The 19,636-nt window shown below is 41.6% G+C and overlaps 2 protein-coding genes across 4 annotated transcripts; both read right to left on the bottom strand.

Annotated features, from left to right (window-relative positions):
• Window positions 1-307: 307 nt before the first annotated feature.
• On the bottom strand, window positions 308-7,007 carry p2ry13 (purinergic receptor P2Y13). Its single transcript, XM_052078673.1, is given in 5 exon segments — window positions 308-3,365; window positions 4,072-4,461; window positions 5,165-5,357; window positions 6,514-6,607; window positions 6,610-7,007. Coding segments are annotated over 5 exon segments (1,197 nt in total). The 5' UTR covers window positions 6,668-7,007; the 3' UTR covers window positions 308-2,903.
• Window positions 7,008-13,737: 6,730 nt separating this feature from the next.
• Window positions 13,738-19,293, bottom strand: p2ry12 (purinergic receptor P2Y12). 3 transcript variants are annotated; one of them, XM_052078679.1, is made up of 3 exons: window positions 19,076-19,293; window positions 18,321-18,568; window positions 13,738-15,738 (listed from the first exon to the last, which is right to left on the bottom strand). In XM_052078679.1, exons 2-3 carry the CDS (start codon window positions 18,558-18,560, stop codon window positions 14,899-14,901), a joined length of 1,080 nt encoding a protein of 359 aa, XP_051934639.1. In that variant the 5' UTR covers window positions 18,561-18,568; window positions 19,076-19,293; the 3' UTR covers window positions 13,738-14,898. The 3 variants fall into 3 exon arrangements, with proteins under 3 accessions (XP_051934639.1, XP_051934638.1, XP_051934641.1); XM_052078678.1 differs by having other exon boundaries at window positions 18,321-18,572; window positions 19,076-19,284; XM_052078681.1 differs by lacking the exon at window positions 19,076-19,293 and adding an exon at window positions 18,846-19,061 and having other exon boundaries at window positions 18,321-18,572.
• Window positions 19,294-19,636: the final 343 nt, after the last annotated feature.

The raw sequence follows: 19,636 nt of genomic DNA, 5'->3' as shown, positions 1-19,636 counted from the left end.
ATGCGGAATGAGACAACAATAATGCTTGAAAAGTAGAAATAATGCATCTAATCAGTTCGTACGATATCATCCGTTGAGTCAGTTAAACAAGGCAGGCATAAAAATTCGCCTTATGAGGACAGAATGTCTATGTGTGCACCATATACCATTTTTATGTTGAAGCGACTACCAAGTTCAATTAATTCCCACGAAGAAACCAGCATGAACTGAATCATTTTCACATTGTTTTAAATATTACTGAATTGTCACTATAAACTTCCTCTTATATTCCATAGGTATCATTTGGACAGATAGAAGGCCATCCGCATTTGACATCTGTAAGGCTTTGCAATTTATTGAGACATATTATTCATTCCCTTGGCCATGGCTTGCCAATTAACATTTGAACAGTGTTATAAACTTGACAACTTTATGACAATCAAATTACTTCAACGCATAGTACAATTTGTGTTATCCATGACATATTTCTCGAAACAGATTCTGTTCATGATCTGTGGATGCCTGGACCTCTGGTGTATGCTGGGACCATCTGTCACCCATGGCCCTTTGCAGTCCACTGACTCTACTTTGAAAACAGCTGTCATGATTGAGTAGATTGGCCCAAAGCTAAGGTAGAGAGGAACAATTGGTTTTGGATTCGAATGCCCATACATAGGTTTGAACTTTTTTATATTATACAACATAGCTAATAATTGGATTGGATGAACTTTATTGTCAAATGTAGTGTATGTGTAACATACAGCACAGATGAAATTTATTCCCAGGGCTTCCAGGGACCCATATTTAAGAACCACTGAACACAGACATTGTTCCATTTTGCTTCAGCCATGCAGGGACACGCAAGCTCAATAAGCAAGCAGCCAGTAATGTGAAAGTGTCAGGCCTCCTGCCACTTCCCTCTACCTGGCTTGACTCTTCCCTGACCCCGATTTGCGTCCGTGCATGCGGTGCCAATCAACGCTATCACAGAGTTGATTTAATTTCCATGAATGTCATTTTGAATTTCTCATAACTCACTGTCGCGGCCGTCAGAGAATTTAATCGGTGGGTGACAAATGGCCTTTCCTCTGGCTCCAGTAACTGCGTCACCGCCCGTGGCGAATAGCTCGTTAATTTCCTGACCAAATAACAGCCTCTGCAGTCAATCCAATACGGGGTGGAATGGAGGAAGATTATAATTCATAATTACGATACATTAATCAAGTCTACATGCAGTTGCAGACATGATTGTCTATCACATGAATGGTAACATTAATCCTTCCACAAGTAGTTAATAAATTCCCTAAAAATTGTTCAGGGAGAAAGTGGTGCTGGAAAGAAAAAAGTATGATACCTTTATTGACAATCGTGGGGATGTACACACACAAGATATTGCGATCGTAAATATTGATCAGGTTTAACTTTTATCATTGTTGGACCCCAACCAACCGGGGTAGAAAAATTACTCTTTAACACAATCTACACCAGAGGAGTTGTTTTTAGAGACATTCGGCAATCTGGCATCTGCTGACTTTTATCTATAAGGCGAAAAATATTCGGATTAGGCACAATTGATAGACATCCGCAGCGGCTCCTCTTGTTTTATGTTGAGAGGGAAGAAATTTCATCTGTGCCGTATGTTCCACATACACTACATTTGACAATAAAGTTTTCTCTAATCCAATCCAATTGTCGGTGTTTGTTTCCCCTATTCTGTGTGAACTAGAAACATAAAAATCATTGGGGAAAAAAAAACATAAAATGGTGCATTTTTTTCTCGCCAGTAAGCAGTGAGTTTGCTTAGCAGGAGCAGTTAGCAGTAAGTGCTGAATAAATAGTTGGTTTTTTTGGGAGTTTACAGAGGGAGAAGTGTCAATTCAAGGAGATTAGAGATCAGGAAGTTGACAACGACATTGAGTGCGCTTGACATCATGCATCCAATGACTTGGCAAACATTTGTGTTGTGTGGCAGGAACAGCGTGGTCACTGTTGCACTGTCATGATCTCCCGCACTGTTTGTTGCATCTATTTATCCATGAAGCTCGTGTTGATTTCAAATATCCAACTTGCTGAGCTTTATTTAGCTGTTTTTACACAAATTGAAATAGCTGTATTGGATGTCTTTCATAAAAAGTGACATACTTTGATCAAAATACTTGAACGTTCAAGAATTACAGCACACTTTTCACTCACTTAAATACCCTGTTAAAATCAGTCAATTTTGGGGTCGGTCCAGTCTCATGCCAATGAGCCGGTGTTCATCCCACCCATTTCTGCTCTGGAGTATAGAGTGTGGCTGTGGTACCTGAAGTTGTGATCTACTAATATGTAATTTGATCTCATCCTTATGTGTTGCAATTCCGTAGCTAATGCTAATACGTGCAGCCAACAGTTTCTTTTGTTTGTTGACACAATCGTCGGTTTGTGTATTTTGCTTCTCTTCATGGTATTATTTGAATGCCTGTGATGTCACAAAAGAGCCAAAACCTGAATGGCTTACTTTATGATAAGTTTCTGAAAATGTTGGAAAATTAAGTTGCGTGCACATACTACGTGGCACTCCAGAGACCCACATATGTCTACACAGCCAATGAAAAAGTCAGTTTTCTATAATACGTTCCCTTTACATCAATACTGTTAAATAAATGAACAAACCAATCAGCATCCTTTGTAAAGGCAGCAAGAGGCATGCTTTAGACATCACATAAATTAAACTAAATGCTTGTGAACAATGGTGACCCAGAATAGAGTAGCATGGATGTTGCCACAGTGGCAGTTTTGTCAGAAGTGGCCAACATATTAAGGCTTGACCAATTGCCCTCTTTTTTTTTTTTTAAAGGTCCCCGCCATTTTCAAAGCAGTATTTCTAACTACAAAATATTAGACATATGTACATATTGGACATGTTAGGTAGGTCCATTGTGTTATTTTGCTGGATCATTTTTCACCACTTTGTTTGTCATTTGCAACATATCCAGCTGTGTGGACGTGGCAGTGGGGGAGTCTCCTCTGTGGAGAGGCTTTCTTCTGAGCGTGGCCGTGAGTCTCTTCCGAAACACACTGCACAGGAACAGGTAAATGAGCGGGTCAAGACACACATTGGTGGCCGACAGCCACAGCGTGGTCTCTTTGGCAATGAAGAGGCCGTTCTTCGCCCGGCACTGAGTGATGGCATTGCGGGTCTGTGTCAGAGTGTAGGGAACGCGGGCAAAATGGAAGGGGGCGAAGCAGACAAAGAAGACGGCAACCACCACGAAGACTTTGGCTTTGGTTTTGCGGGTGGCTGCCCCAGAGCTGCTTTTTGAGGCTTTGTATGATTCATACACCTTCTTGCTTATGAATGTGTAGCAGAACACCATCAGGGCCAACGTTCCCCAGAAGATCACCTGCAGGCAAACACAAGGGAAGGGAAAACATGATACTCCCGTTGATCTTTCTCTATACAGTCGATCCTGTTGAGGATCACATCAGGAAGTTTTTCCGAAATGACTTTGGGCAAAAATTGGAACATAGACTTGTCACTATTCAATGACAGGGCAATTATGAATGAGGTTCTGAGTGGGAATTAATCAGTGATGTGAACCACTGCACTATCAATGGAAACACCTGACCAAATGAATAGGAAACTAAAATTCTGCCAGCAGCGATCAAATTGTTAGTTACACAGCCTCTGTGTATTACTAACCTGCATTGTTGCCAACTAGATAGCTCACTAAAGAAGCTTGTGTGAATGTGTTCTATGGACCATGGCCGAAACCATCCTTTGAGTTTTTGTGGAAAATGATTAGTTAATTTGCTTACTAAGTACCTAATGTGAAGTGTATCTGTTTAATGCTTATACACTGTCTTCTGTCCAACTAACAGACTAAGTAAAGAAGCTTGTTGTAAGGTTAATATTATCATCGTATTGATGAAGACCACATCTCATGGAAGCCACAGAAAGTCAGCCATCTGAGTTTGTGTCTTATTTAACTACTTTGTACATTGGCCAGAAAACCAATCATTATTATCTTTGTAAAGGCAGCATTTTCAAGATATCACAATATGATGGTGTACCTAATGAAGTACGGTAATTATTCTTATCATGGATACCTGACAGAAGTAGTTGAATCCTTCATGCCAAAATAAGCCGGCCCGGCTCTTCATCGAGGTACACTTGATGCGTCCGCTAGAGTACTTTGGCGGTTGGTCACTTAGAATCACATTGGGCAGTGCTAAAGACAACATGACCACCCACACAGTGACACTCAGGGCCTGGCCCACCCAGACCCGCTGCAGGGGCCCCTTGCCAAAGGGCCTGACTATCTTCAGGTAGCGGTCCATACTGATGAGGCCGAGCAAGATGATGCTGATGTACATGGTGATGTAGAAGAGAACGGCTGAGTAACGGCAATGGAAGGCCCGCAGAGGACCCGCACCCACGCCGGCGTCGCTTAAGACCCTCAGGGGGATGGTCAAGGTCATTAACAAATCAGCCACCACCTGTTGTTTAAATAAAAAGATTTTTTTTTAAATCACATGATTTGATTAGTCATATTGTGCATACATAGAATTCGATTCAATTACAAGTTTATTGTCAAATGTGCTGTATACAGCACAGATTAAATTGCTTCCCTTTCAACCAGACAACACGAGGAGCCGCTGCGGGTGCGGGTACCGGAACATAAATCCAACCATCCAGTCATCCATCCTTTGAGCTATCGATCCAAACAAACATCCACCCATCCATCAAACATCTCAAATCAAGTCATCTTTTATTGTCAAATATGCTCTATGTGTAACATACAGCACAGATGAAATTACTTTCCTCTCTGTGCTGCACAAATCACCCATCTATTTATCCAACCATCCATACAACCACGAATATGCTCAAACATCTACCCATCCAACCATTGATCCAATAATTCCATTAATATTTTTTTTTATCATGAAGTACTGTATCATATTAAATTCCTTTGAGAGATGATGAGCTTTTTTCCTAAAAAGAAAAGATGGAAGCTGTGAAAGCCATCCTTCCATTGTCTGAAGCGTAGGGTTACGCTATTGTCAGGTCAGCATTGCAAATGAGAATCTGTTCGCAATTGCCGTACCCAGAAAAAAAAAAATCAAGCCAAGCAGCCAAGACGTTGGACACTATTGATAGACTGCTTGTACCAACCTCGTGTGATGCGTAACAGCCACTTACCACATTCTTCAGAAAAACCATGAATGTGGACTTGCTGGGGATGCTGAAGAAGATCCATGCCGCCACTGAATTGAGCAGAAGGGCGAGTATGAAGAGGATGCTGTACAGGGCGGGGAACACGACCGAGGTCACGCTGATATCAAGGACGCACTTGATGGAGGTATTGGCGAGTGAGTCGTTCATTTTCTTTTTTCTAGAGATGAGAAGGTTGGATGACAGCAGACAAATGCGGTGTTTACTATGATGGACAGTCCCTCCCACCCTCTCCAGCCTGCCCTGATAGCACTAAGTAGCTCCTTCAGCCAAAGACTGTTACACCCGCGCTGCAAGAAGGAGAGATACGGACGCTCGTTCCTACCGACTGCTGTCAGGCTGCTGAATAAAAATAACAACAATAATAACAATAATAATAATAATTAAATTATGTGAAAAATTGTAAATAGCACTGCGATTTATCCATTTTGTCTTTATATTGCACTTAATTGAACGGTGTTTGTTTGTTTTTTCTTCTTTCTTTTTTCTACCCACATGCTGGAGGCTGTAAATTTCCTCAGTGTGGGACAAATAAAAGATATCTTATCTTATCTTACAGTGCTAAGATTGAAAGAGTTCTTTCATCGTGCTGAATGGTGAAACAAACAAGGAAGGGCAGAGTGTATAGAAGTGGATGGAATGCGGTTTACAAGGTTTTCAGCTTGTGGTCGTAAACATCAAATTGTTTACAGTTACTCGGTGTATAAACACAGCCATGGGTCATGAACCGTATGCTGCTTCATCATTTCGCGAGACAAAGACAACTTCCATTTGTCTGTGAAAGACAATTGTAAATAGCACTGCGATTTATCCATTTTGTGTTTATATTGCACTTAATTGAACGGTGGTTGTTGGGGTTTTTTTTCTTCTTTCTTCTTTCTTCTTTCTTCTTTCTACCTACATTCTTGCTGCTGGAGGCTGTAAATTTCCCCAGTGTGGGACGAATAAAGGATATCTTATCTTATCTTATTATATTCATCATTGTATGGGGATTTGAGTGCTCTCAACAAGAGTTGGGCTTTGAAGCAATGATAAGCGTTTCGAACCAGGATTATAGTGTCAAATTAAGATTGATAAACCATTCCAAATTAAATAATGAATCCTTTATTTTTAGAGAGAATATAGAATATTTTTCCCCATATTGTCAGTAGTTCTTCTGCGTATTCTTTGGGAAAAGCTTCTAGACCAACTGTCAGGCACTGTGCCAACATATACTGCACAGTCCTTTTTAAAAAAGTTATTTACTTTGGTGAATTCACATAAATGCATCTAAGAACTTTTTGAACGACAAAGTTACTGAAATGATTCATTCTTACCTGTGTCCTTCTGGGTTATGTGGCTGTGCGGCGTGGGAAGCAGAATAAGAAGATAAGAAGAATACCAGGTGCTGATGTGAGTAACCAAAGCCCCCCGCAATATTTCAGAAGAAGGAAGTGGTGAAATATCCGATTCTGCTGTATCTGCTCTCATCTGCAGGAAGTTAGCCAAACAAAGGAAACCCAATTGGGCATATTGGGGTTATTTTATTTCTTCAGTTAAAAAACTCCTGTCTTGAAGAGTGTGCGTATCTCTTTGAGTGTGTTTGTCTCTGGAGCTACTGTCGACTTTGCCAGGCTTCCTGTGAGTGAAAGAAACTTTCCTTGCTCACTTCCTGTCCCAATTGTTCCCTGAGAGGTTGGCGCTCGTGAGTGCCAGTCAATGGACCAAACAGCGTGTGCCTGTTCCGGGGGACCGCCATCCAAGGAATGGTTGTTCACCCACCATCTTAGCCCACTTTTCTTTTCTCATGAGATGATGAAGTCAAAAGGAGATGCTCAACAAATGCATATCATGCGTCAATATCCAATTTGTGTCTTGTTGATTCCGAATGCATCCTGCTGCCGTGATGCTTTTATTGCGTTTGACTCCCTTTTGGAACTTTCTATATATAATGCAAGCATCTTGTGAGAGCATGTCAAGCATAATTTCCTTTGTGACTTTGCTTGTTGGATCAGGACCAGAAACGACAGCAGATGGGAAAAGAGCGACTCGTAAAAATGCTGGCGTTGAAAAGCGGCCCCTGGGCGATCGTTTCGTTAACTTTGCTACTTGGGCCAGTGGTAAAGCGTGAGGTGCAGCAGCTTGAGAAAAGTGATGAAAAACATATTTTGCTAAATAGCAAATACAGGATGTATCATAATTAAACTTTGTAGAAACTATAGTTCACCAGAGCTACTAAAATTTGGCTCTGCGTAGGGTTTCAAGCTATTGTTTGAAGCTTCGGGTTAAGAGGTCAAACAACGGTTAGGGGTTCAATCCTGACTTAGGGTCACATGATTTACCATTGTCTGCAGTTGATTCAATATTTTTAAGGGTGCAAAATAGCCCAACATTGGCTCGGTCCCTTTTGGGCCCAGAATTGGGTTAGCCTATTTCATTCATTTAACATTACTTTTAACCCAGCAGTTTTCAGAGTGTGTTCCTTTTTAAGACTTGATCAGCTTTTAATGTGACATCAAAATCAGTTTTCAAGCTTGAGGTTTGTTGAAATATTGCGTGTCTTTAGGTCACCATACTTGCTGGCACTGTTGTTCGATGCCATCACAACATCAGTCAGTGTGAGGTGATATGTTGAAGCAGCGGTCCCCAACCTTTTTAGTCCCAGTACCGGTTTAATGTCAGGCAATATTTTCAGGGACCGACCTTTAAGGTGTGACTGGTAAATACAACAAAATAATATGATATAACCCGCATGAAAACTGTGGTATTCTAGAAACATGGAAAAAAAACACGAATCATGACATGAGGAACGTCCTATCTGTTTAAACGTGCCTTGAACATAGGATACACCGCGAATACAAAGTGCATGAAAAATACGACTCACCATCGCTGCATATAATACAGAGTGGGCTTGGTGCGTGGGAATGTCCTTTTGTGAGAGTCCGTATTTTAAGTAGGACTCCTGATACTGTCCAGTCAACGTATTCTTCTTTTTCTTGAAAGTCGTAGGCTCCTCTTCTATGTCCTGGCTGGGCCCTTTGCACTTCCCAAAGAAACTTCCCAAAGACGTTTGTTTTTGTACCCATTTTGCTAGCTCCAGGGTTTAATTTTAGTGTTTAACCTATCACGTGACCGAGAAGCGCGCCCTCACCTGCGTCAAGAGTGACATACCTTTCAACTCATACGGACGGTTTAGCCATAGTTCATACGGATTTTGTGGTGAATCTTACGTATATGGCCGTATCGCACATATACGGATTCTGAAAATGTCAGTTTTTTCCCCCCTAACAGGTAGTTCCGTTTGCTTTTGCCCAGAATGGTGCTAGTCTCCTCAAATGCTTTAATTTACGGTAACTTTCCAGTAAATCGCGTGGTTCCTAGTTGAAAACAGCAGAGTATTCATTGCATACTTCGGTAGTGTACAAGCAAGTTCTAAAAGGAAACAAATATATCATTCAATAATATATAATATTATATATTATATATGGGCGGCCCGGTAGTCCAGTGGTTAGCACGTTGGCTTCACAGTGGAGAGGTACCGGGTTCGATTCCAGCTCTGGCCTCCCTGTGTGGAGTTTGCATGTTCTCCCCGGGCCTGCGTGGGTTTTCTCCGGGTGCTCCGGTTTCCTCCCACATTCCAAAAACATGCGTGGCAGGCTGATTGAACACTCTAAATTGTCCCTTGGTGTGAGTGTGAGCGTGAATGGTTGTTCGTCTCTGTGTGCCCTGCGATTGGCTGGCAAACGATTCAGGGTGTCCCCCGCCTACTGCCCGGAGACAGCTGGGATCGGCTCCAGCACCCCCCGCGACCCTAGTGAGGATCAAGCGGTTCGGAAGATGGATGGATGGATATTATATATATATATATAGGAATACAACTCTGAACACAGTAATGCCACTAAGTAGAATGATGATTAGACATTAACAAGACATTGTATTATGGAGATCTACAATAAATATCATTGAAAATTTCGTGGGTTTTTTTTCTGCCATTATTTTGACATATAAAATGATTTGGTATGTTATAAGGATTTTTTGCTCTTTATAAGGATTTTTTTTTGGTAGTTTATACAGGATGGCGCTCCGAAAAGTTGACAGGTATGGACATACTGTCAACGAAGGTAACATAGAATCCAGTACATTTTTAAAATAAAGCATCTTTCAGGTTCCGAAATGAATAAAAGGGAGGTTATGTCAAATCTTTGTTCTTTCTGTGCGTCCGGTACCAAATGACCCACGGACGGTATCGGTCCGCGGCCCGGTGATTGGGGACCTCTGTGTTGAAGTATATGTCTGACTTGAAATATCACTAAGGCCTTACTGTAAGTTCTGCTTGCACAGTTTGGAAAGTATCTCTGAAAAGTCTCATACAAACCGAAATTAACATCTTTGTCATTAGTGTTGTGTCTACAGTGCCCAGGCAATGGCCCCCCAGAGCTTCTTTCATCATTGAATGGAGGATGTAAACCTCGCCGTTAAGTTAGCCCCGGACAAAAATCTGTGCCCGTTTTTTTTCATTGCACGCCACAAACTAATGATTTTGTCCCAATTAAGAAGCCCATAAAGATGCTTTTTAAAAATGAACCTGTAAATTATAATTGCATTTATTTATTTATTTAATAGTTACCATGGGAGACCTGAAAGAAATGAAATATTGACATTTTTTAGGTTTAGCACCATTCACTGAATAAACCTGAATGCGTTGATACAGCCCCTTTGGATATCATAAGCGCTTTACAATGTGCACGGCCTCATTCACACGCTCACACAGAAACACGAGAGGATTCGGCCAGGGGGACATGCGAGGTGCCAACTGCTTCATTATCGCACTCAAGGCCTCCATGATATGCGGTATAGCTCATCATTTAATTTCTTAATGATTCATGCATCCTGGCCCTCAAACCCATCACTGTAGGGTTTCAAGCATGGATTTGGCTTCGAACAAGAATTACCGTTTCAGATTAAGTTTCAATGCCAATGTTAGGGCTTCAAGACACGATGATGGTTTCAAATCAGGTTTAGAGTACCAAAGTCTGTTTTCAAGACAGTGTTAGGATTTCAAATTAGTGGTAAATCATGGTTAGGATTAGAACCACAAGTGTTTGAAACTGATGTTAGGGTTTGAAACCTGCGTTTGCAGGTTTCAATATGATTTTAGGATTTCATACAGTGGTGAGGATTTCAAAGTAAGGCTTCAAGCCTGGGTTATGGTTTTTCAACAGTTTAAACAGTTTCAATTTTGGGTTTCCAGTCAGGTCTCGGTGAAATCATGAGGTTTCAAGACATGCTTAGTGTTAAAAAGTAGGGTTTCAAACAGTGTTTGATTCCAATGATAGGATTTCATTCCAGGATTCGAGTTTAAAATAGCGTTTGGGCGTCCAACCCAATGTTAGGATTTCAATTACCGGTAAGGTCAGGGTATCAAAGTTGGGATTCAAGCAGAGTTTGGGTTTCAAATAAAGGTTTTTCATCTGAGTTAGAATTTCACTTTTGGTTTCCAGCCAAACTGAGAGCTTCAAAGTCGGCTTTCAAAACAGAGTTGGGGTTTGAAAATGCGGCAAAGGTATTAAGTGGTTATATCTTTCCAGAGTTCGGTTCATACGAAAGCCTAATTTCCTCAGACTGGTTTTCAGCAACACGTTTGGAGGGAAAACACGTTACCGCAATTCTCAAATGTCACATTTAGTTCAAGTGTGTATCCGTTTTACAGTTGCACTTAAATAAGACTCCCTTACAACATATACGAGGTGACTGCCCTGGGATAGCCTCCCTCATTCCAAACATGACATTTTAATAACCCACAGTTAACTCACTGACTGCACACACGTGAGCATTCACAGGGGCTCACTTGTTTGAGGACCACTATTTACATAACAAACAAATCCACACTGTGTGCCAAAAAATGAGAACTGAGAAACTGACTGGACAAAAATTCATTTGAACATATTTTTCTCAAATTTCATGCTTTGTTTACAACGCTGAAAACAGCAATAAGAGAACAGTCCTTCATCCCAACCGCTGTTCAAAGAAAGAAGCCTAACAGGCAACAACAGGAAACTTAACTGAGCTATATCTTTGCTCATCACTTGCATCATGCTGAGGCTGTGTTGAGGCGACCCCCACTGCCAGAAGAAAATAACTACCGGTATTGTGTTTGTATTTGTTAATAAATAGGAACTCCTACATTTAGTCACCACAATTGTAGGCATACTTGCACATAAAATACTTCTTGTGAACTCAACCGACACGCGTAAAAAAATAAAAAAAAACTTTAAAAAGCAAAGTGGAATGTTTTGAAAAACATTATACGTATTTCGAAATAGTTGCGGAAAAGTTGTAGACCTAGAACTATGTAGTGCTGAATTGCGGAAATATACAGTCGATCCTCGTAACGAATCTGTACGTTATAACGGTAGTTCGTTGTAACCATTTCCAATAAAATGGCCTCCAACTACCATGTATCAGCATTTATAGATGTAAAAACATGAACATGTCATACCGTATAAACATGTCAATTCCAAATATGTGTATCGTGTATGAAGAAAAAAATATTTTTATAAGACATGAAACAAACAACTGTAGTGTTCCTATATGCAGTCAGCAAATGAAAAGTGCCTTCTCCAGTTCTGGATGTGCCATGCCGCGAAGCCATTTATGATCAACTTTTAATCTATTGGCCTCGAACTCTGACATTAATTTTTTGCCATTACAGATGATTGTCGAAATCTGCGACTTTGCCAATTCGTCGTCTCGGCTGAGCTTCGTCTGGGAGACTCCCTTTCCAAAGTGAGAGTCAATTTCAGCCTTCACAGACAGCAAGATTAGCTTCCGTTTACCAGACATGTTTTCAGATCATGTGCTGAGGACCACGCGGTGCCTCCGGAAGTCCAACTACTGGTATGTAAGAGTTGATTAGTAGTGTTGCTAAGCAACGGTGAGGCGGGAATCCTGTGCTGTACATTTCGTTGATAAGCAAGGTCACAGTGGCAGTTAGCTTCCCATGGTTCACTGTAACAAAGGCCTTTTCACTATTTTGTCGGAGAAATCTGGCCATTCTAATGAAGTTTACAACAGACGGCTGCTGACGTGGCATTGACAGTGTCAGTCGAGATATACATGCTCCTGTACTTGTCACTATTACATACAAATGTACAGATGGCAGATGTTCGAGTGGCATACCAAGAACAAGGAGGCAAATTTACCCGCATTGTGTGTTGTGCTTTGCGAGCGACACTGCGATGGTTGAGAGGTACCACAAGCTATAATCAGAAGAACAGAACAGTACAGGTTAGGATCAACCCTGAGGTTGCCATGTCTAAATTTATTGTTGTTTTTTGTCCCTCCTATGTCATGCATTCTTTTGTACTTTGCAATTTCGCCCTGAAAAGTAACACTGAGTGTCTTGTTTATGCAATTAAAAGTGGGGTAGGTGTTGAAAGGAATAACAGAAGTCAAATAAAACAGCGCACATTTTTCTTTCCCCCTCCCCAATGTAAATATGAGAGTAATAAATAAATAAATAAAACAAAAGATCAAAATGAAAACTATATGGCGCAATAACCTTTACAAGGCATCATAACATTTCTGCTGTCAGAGTAGAAATTTTATATTGTGGTTTTATGTCCAATTTGTGTCGCTCCCACAAAAAGAAAGACAAAGTGCACCAATCAGGGTTTTTATTAGACTGAATTGAGACTATAACATAGCACCATTTCAATTTAATTCAATTCATTTAGTGCACCTACACAGTCTAATGAGATCAAATACAAGAAACAATTCTGCTTTTACAGCTATTAATCTGCTCACTTTTTATTGGTTTATCAATGTGTTTGCCAATGTTGTTGTAGTTTTTATTTGCATTATATGATGACATAGCAGTAATAACCAGAAAAACTGACGAGGTTATGGTCTTTCTCCACATTGTCGGGTCTGGCAAGATTAGAGCCTCTTCAACCAGACAAACACAATCTTCAAGCAATGAAAGGGAACCGCTGAATGGTAAGATTAGAGTTTTTTCAAGTTAAAAATAATAATAATAATAATCAAAGGGATATGTACCGTTATACTGCATTGGTAGGTCCTCTTTTATTTACCATTTACCTTTCGTATGTTGATGAATGTCATGTATTAGGGTCATTAAATAAAACACACTGAGATATTATTAATAATAAAACAATTCTATTGATGAAATAATAGTGACCTTGAAATGATGTAATCTGTAATCCAATCCTTAGCCACTGGAGGGCAGCTGCTACATGTCCATTATTAACAACACAATATAAAAGAAGCAGTCACTTAAGTGAACCACAGGCAGAACAGGCTACATGATGGGACACAACTCATTTGCCATTAAAAGTAGCTGTTAATGTAACATTGAAAAAAACAAATTTGTGTGTATTGTGTTTTTGCTCAAATTCATTGTAATGAAATTCACATGACTATTGCATCTGTATTGCTTCATATAACATGTTCCCTTTAAAATATACAGTCGCCTCGAGTACATATACTGTGGAATGCCAAGAGACTTCGAGCCTCCTTAATACATTTTTCATACAAATCAATGAGTGAAACAATTAAACTTTATTGACAGTGCTTTTCACACCAGCATGTCAATCAAAAGACTTCATAAAAGAACAGTCATACATAAAACAATTCTTTAGAGTTAACATATGGCCTTTAAAAAGGATTCGACAACTTTTTGTAAACAACAACACAAAACAGGCTGTAAAGTACCCAAAATACATTCAGTCACATTTTTAATGTTGAAGACTCAGCACAGTGCAAAAAAAAGACAATATACAAAGTAAAAGAAACGATCAATAACATACAAACACTGAGTCAAATGGTTCTTGCTCTGATCAACCAGAGGACGGAAAAATGACATTATTCAGGGCCTACTGAGCCAAATTAGAAACCTGATTGGTGAAAGAAACAGTCCCATTGCTAATTTGTAATATAGCATATTTTACGTTACATTAGCCAGCACTATATTCTGAAGACCCTCAATTTACATCTTATTTCTACAATATTTAATTTGGTTAAACCACACTGAATATGCATCTAGTCATGCCGTTGCCTCACCCCATGACATCTGAATTATGTCCTGTTTTACTGCCACTTCCCCACCTGGAGAGCGAACTTGATGATTATCGTAGCATGGATTCTACATCGATCAACCAGGACGGGATCTGAAGAGGACCACTGCTGAGGAGGTGTTGCTGTGTTGGATTCTGCATCGACCGATGAGAATATCATAAGGAGAACCAGTTCCCCAATGGGGAACTGCCTGCGAGGCTTTATTTCATTAAATTGTACAGGACCATCCTATGGGATAAATGTTGCCCATGCTGCATCCGATGCAGCCTGGTCACCCTGGAAGGAGGATCCCTCTATCTCTGATTCCTTCTCAAGATTTTTTTTTCATTATTTTTCCTCCCTGGCTGGGAGCCGACACCAGGGATGTTGTTGTTGTTTTATGTACTCCGGGCCTCTGAGGCTCTTTGTGGACTCATTTAAAGGCTATATAAATCCAATGACAGATTATATTGGCATGGCAGCAAAAAGAAGCTGAAATCCGCTTTTAAATGTAACAACCACATACTGTACATGTACTGGAAGCAATGCACCCAAGAGAAAACTCTGTGAAAGGAAGATAATAGATTGGTAATAAAGAATTAACACAATTTCAAGGAACAAATATTATCCCTGCAGAGGAGACATTGTCACCCTGATTGTCCAACACTGACACACACGTTTTTCAGAGTGGTGCTGCTGGAATCAGTGTCTGAGCCCCTCTCTAGCAACCAGCTGCAGGTGCCGGGTGGCAGCCTGAGGGACTTGAACAGCGTAGTCCTGAAGGACTTGCAGAGGAAGAAGTAGATGAGGGGGTCTAGGAGTGAATTTAGGGATGACAGGAACAGTGTGCTTTCTTTGAGCTGGAAGAAGAAGAGCTTCAGTCGGCAGTTGAAGAGGAGGCCCCGTGTCTGGCTCATTGTGTACGGCACACGAGCGAAATGGAACGGCACAAAACACAGGAAAAACACGGCCAGGACCAAGAAGACGTTGGTGTTCATTTTTCTCTTAGCCTGCTCTTTTTGCTTGGCCGAAGCCCTTAACCTCTCGGGGCGTCGAGCCGTGGTGCGCAAATACGATTTGTACAGCTCTTTAGTGATTAGCGTGTAGCACACGAGCACAATCAAAAGGTTCCCCCAGAAGATGACCTGACACACGTGGTTGACCACCTCGTGCCAATAAAGCCCAGCCTGGTCCTTTAGGTCGCTGCACTTGAAATATGGCGACCGTGGCGTCTTCCTGGTCAGGATCATGTTGGGGAGGCAAAGCCCAAGAAGGACCATCCACACTACGGCGGATAGGAGCTTCCTGCGGGCCAGCCGCTTGGCATTGGTGCCCTTGAACGGCGCCATGGTCTTCCTGCAGCGGTCGATGCTGATGAGCCCGAAGAAGAGGATGCTAATGTACATGGTCAAGTAGAAGAGCACCGAGGAGACTCGGCACACGAATATTCGTAGGCCAGTGGAGGCCATGTTGGAGTCTGATAACACCTGCAGTAACACAGAATTAATCGAGGAAATGTTCAGCCCGCATTTGGGATACCTACACCACGTAACGTGGATCGTCCATCCATCCATTTAATAGGCAAGGCAACGCAGTTTTATTCACGTACAAAGCAATTCAATGTGCTTCACACATTCAAAAGCACAAAACCTAAAAGCACAGGTGAAGACATTCGAAGGCAAAGCAAATAGAACAAAAAGAACTGATTAATACAACTAAAAGAGCATACAGTGACAACATTTAAACACATTTATAAGCAATATATTTAAAGACGGCGGCACGGTGAACCACTGGTTAGCACTGGTTGCTTAACGTGGTTGTTTTGTGGGTTAATAAGTTGATACAACTTTTGGGGTTCAATAAATAACCCCAAAAGTTGAGGCGGTCCCCTTTTGAAGCAGTTTGGGTTATTTTTGACCCAACTATTTTTAGAGCGTGAATGGTCAATCTAAATGTACGGGGCAGAACATCCACATTGATTTAGTGTAAAGCAATTTGGTGGAGCGAGGTTGATCCGGACCAAAGAATCACATTTATGAAAATATTTCTTTGGATGTGGGAGTGGTCGCGGCCAACATTGGTCATCACATAGCACTGCCCCTGGGGATAGGCTCAAACTCATCCATGACCTTGATGAGGATAAGCGCTATCGAAAATTAATGGCTGGAAAAGGAAAATGAACACCACCTAGACAGCATCAATCAAGACCAAACATTAATTTTGTAAAGGCGTCACTTGTGACATAGCCCTTTTTTTTGGATTTCATTTAGATTCGGTCAGGTGTTTGATGAACTTCTTCAATGATTGCAGCTCAGTAAAGCTGTTCGGAGGGAAATCACTTTTGGAAGTTCAAACTGAAAATGAAAAATGTTTCTGGCTGCCGACTTGATGCTTTAAAGTGCTCCATGAATCTTTTAGATGACTCTATTCCCCATGTGAAATGTCAGACTGCCGTTTACTACCGTTTCACTTGCCTCAGTCTATAGACAGTATTACATTCAGCAGACTGGATGGCTTATCGTGAAAAACACATTTACGACGTGGCAGCCGAAAGTAGTGCATCTTGATGGCAAGCAAAATATCTATAAATTAGCATAGTCGTGGGTGCACATAATATAGGTGTGGTTCTCAGAGGAGCAACAGAGGTTGTTGCGTGGTGCTCGTTTCTTTCCGACTTCATTGGATGAATTTAATGTAGGTATACATAGTTATAGTTTAATTGCGGGACTTTTCGAGAGGGGAAGTAGAGAACAAACAAAGATAATGTGGTTGCACCCTCCTAACTGGGGATCTGATCAGAATTCTCAGCACACGTCATGAGAAGGCAGAGTGGGGGTTGAGTATCCAAGTTCAGGGATACGGGGAGGCAAGGCAGGAGTGCAGGATGTATTCAAAAACACTACATTCCTTTTCCAACATCAAAACGAGGCATTTGGAATCAAATTAAAAGACGTCCAAAAACCAAGAAACAAAGTAGCAAGCCAACACTGTGAATAGACTCATCGACGAGAGCGTGACAGGCACAAAACAGGAGTAATGATCCAACAAAGACTGGGGGGAAAAAAGAAACAAGAAACACCTGGATAAGACATCAGTAGCTGAGGGAGCTTAGATGTAGACACAAAACACAAAAGACCGGGCCAATAAGAACAGGTGCACAGGAAAACGATATACACAAAGACATCAAAAGGGACACAGTAAAAGCATCCATCCATCCATCCATTTTCTGAACCACTTTATTCTCACAAGGGTCGCAGGGGTTGCTGGAGCCTATCCCAGCTGTCTTAAGGCAGTAAGCGGGAGACACCATAAACCGGTTGCCAGCCGAACGCAGGGCACACAGAAACAAACAACCATCCGCGCTCACACTCACACCTACGGAATGTTTAGAATGTCCAATCAGCCTGCCATGCACTTTTTTGGAATGTAGGAGGAAAGCGGAGTAGCTGGAGAAAACCCACACAGGCACGGGGAGAACATGCAAACTCCACACAGGAAGGCCGGAGCTGGGCTCAAACCCGGTACGTCTGCACTGTGAGGTCGACGTGCTAACCACTGGACCACCAGGCCGCCCCAGGAAAAACGTGACAAAAATAAAAACAGTCAAAACCAGATCAACATACACCGGTGATGACATCCTCTGCTATTTAAAGTGGTTCTCATTAACCCCAGATCAATTTCACCTGTTCCCTGAGACATTTTATATTCGTTCGAACCAAAACCTGAGGATTTGACTGCTATTTCTAACCTTTTCATACTTCCTTTGACCTTGGCTGAACCCTCCAGTTCCATCTTAAGAAAATCTGCCCCAAACATGATATTGCCACCATCATGCTTGATCGTAAGTTTGGTGAGCGGTGTTGTGTTTCAGTTAAACACACTTTTTGAAAATGATGGGCAAAAGGTTCAGCTTTGCAAAAGCACTTTTCAAATCTCCCAAATGCAGGTCAGAAAATATTGTTGTGGTCCATCCTGAAATCTGCATGAAAGTCAGATGAATGAACCATTCCATTGCCAGTGACTGTCATCGATCTTAATCCCGCATGAAACAATCGCCCATGGGCCTCACCTTGAAAGGGAACGTGAGGGTCATGATGACATCGGCGACCACAACGTTCTTAAGGTAGATGATGAAATGTGAGCGCGAGGGGATGCGCAGGAACACCCATACCGCCAGGCCATTGAGGGACAGCCCGGCAAGGAACAGGACGGAGTAGAGAACGGGGAAAACGACCGTCTTGACGACATTGTCCCGCGAGCAGGTCAGGTTGCTGATGTTGCCTTGGAAGACAGTCTCGTTTGGGTCCATGAGGAGAGCTGTCTGAAAAATTCAGTTCAGTTTTAATGATGTAACACAAATCACAACAGAATTTGTCACTGCGCATTTTACAAAAAGCGCACGTCTAGAAACACACCCCTTACTTAGTGGAAAGAAACATTTACCGCATGCTGATATTTTGGTCTTATATTGGACCACAAGGTGGTTCTCAAACTGGGGTCCGTGAGCCGTAAATTTAGGGTTCGCAAAATAACTGAAAATTGTAATCAGAAATGGCTTTATGCGTCCCTTAACGTATTGAAGCAGCAATTACACCTGAGATTTGAAGGATGTCGATGTTTCTTCAAATTCTCTCTCAAATCTTCCACGTTTTTACTGCGTTTTACCAAGTACCATCTGTACAATCCCTACTATTTAGAGGTACATATGGTCGTTATGCCTAACAAGAGGCGATCCTTGAAAAAATTTCTCTCCGGGTCCCTGGACCCCAAAAAGTTTGACAACTCCTGGAGTACAAAACTATATAGTTGAGGTTATTTACTGACCAGCTAGCTTTGTCCCATGAAGATCTCGCCAAGCAGACTGCTATTTGTTTGTCTGCAGCCGAGGTACGATCCCGCCAGTCTAATGTGACAATGTCTGTCTGTGTGCACACTTTTGCCTTGCCTTCTGCTTTCTCTTTCCTGTCTTGCGGAAACGCTGCTGACAATTGAAAAGTCAAAACAAGTGTCACCAAAAGGCAATCTCAACAGGAAGAAACGGTCGAGAAGCATCGCAACACTCCTTTTGTCATTGGTCTGTCTCTGTTGATGACAACGATGAGCGTACATGGTCGTGTATTGACTGGTTGTCTTTGCCCAAAGTCACCTGGGAGAGGCCAGACTCTTTGTGCAATCGAGTGAAGGAGCAAAGTGTGTGGATGGAAGTTATGAAATCATACGGGATACGCCAACGTGTACATGCAGGCCAGATCATATCGATCTATTTTATATACCGCTTGTTTAGGTCAGCTCTTAGTTGACTTGAGCCTATTCCGTGGGAATTTGGGAGAAGTTGTTGTTGAATTCACTCCATGTATTTCTGGATACAGATACATATTTTAATCT

This window comes from Hippocampus zosterae, chromosome 10, assembly GCF_025434085.1.
Source record: "Hippocampus zosterae strain Florida chromosome 10, ASM2543408v3, whole genome shotgun sequence".
NCBI classification, from domain to species: Eukaryota; Metazoa; Chordata; class Actinopteri; order Syngnathiformes; family Syngnathidae; genus Hippocampus; species Hippocampus zosterae.
This window is presented reverse-complemented; position numbering and strand designations above follow the sequence as displayed.

Excerpts from the sequence above, each read along its gene's own strand:
- p2ry12 (XM_052078679.1), bottom strand. The coding sequence starts at position 18,560 with ATGGACCCAAACGAGACTGTCTTCCAAGGCAACATCAGCAACCTGACC. Across the intron at positions 15,739-18,320 it reads CCCTCACGTTCCCTTTCAAG|GTGTTATCAGACTCCAACAT; the intron begins GTGAGGCCCATG and ends GTGTTACTGCAG.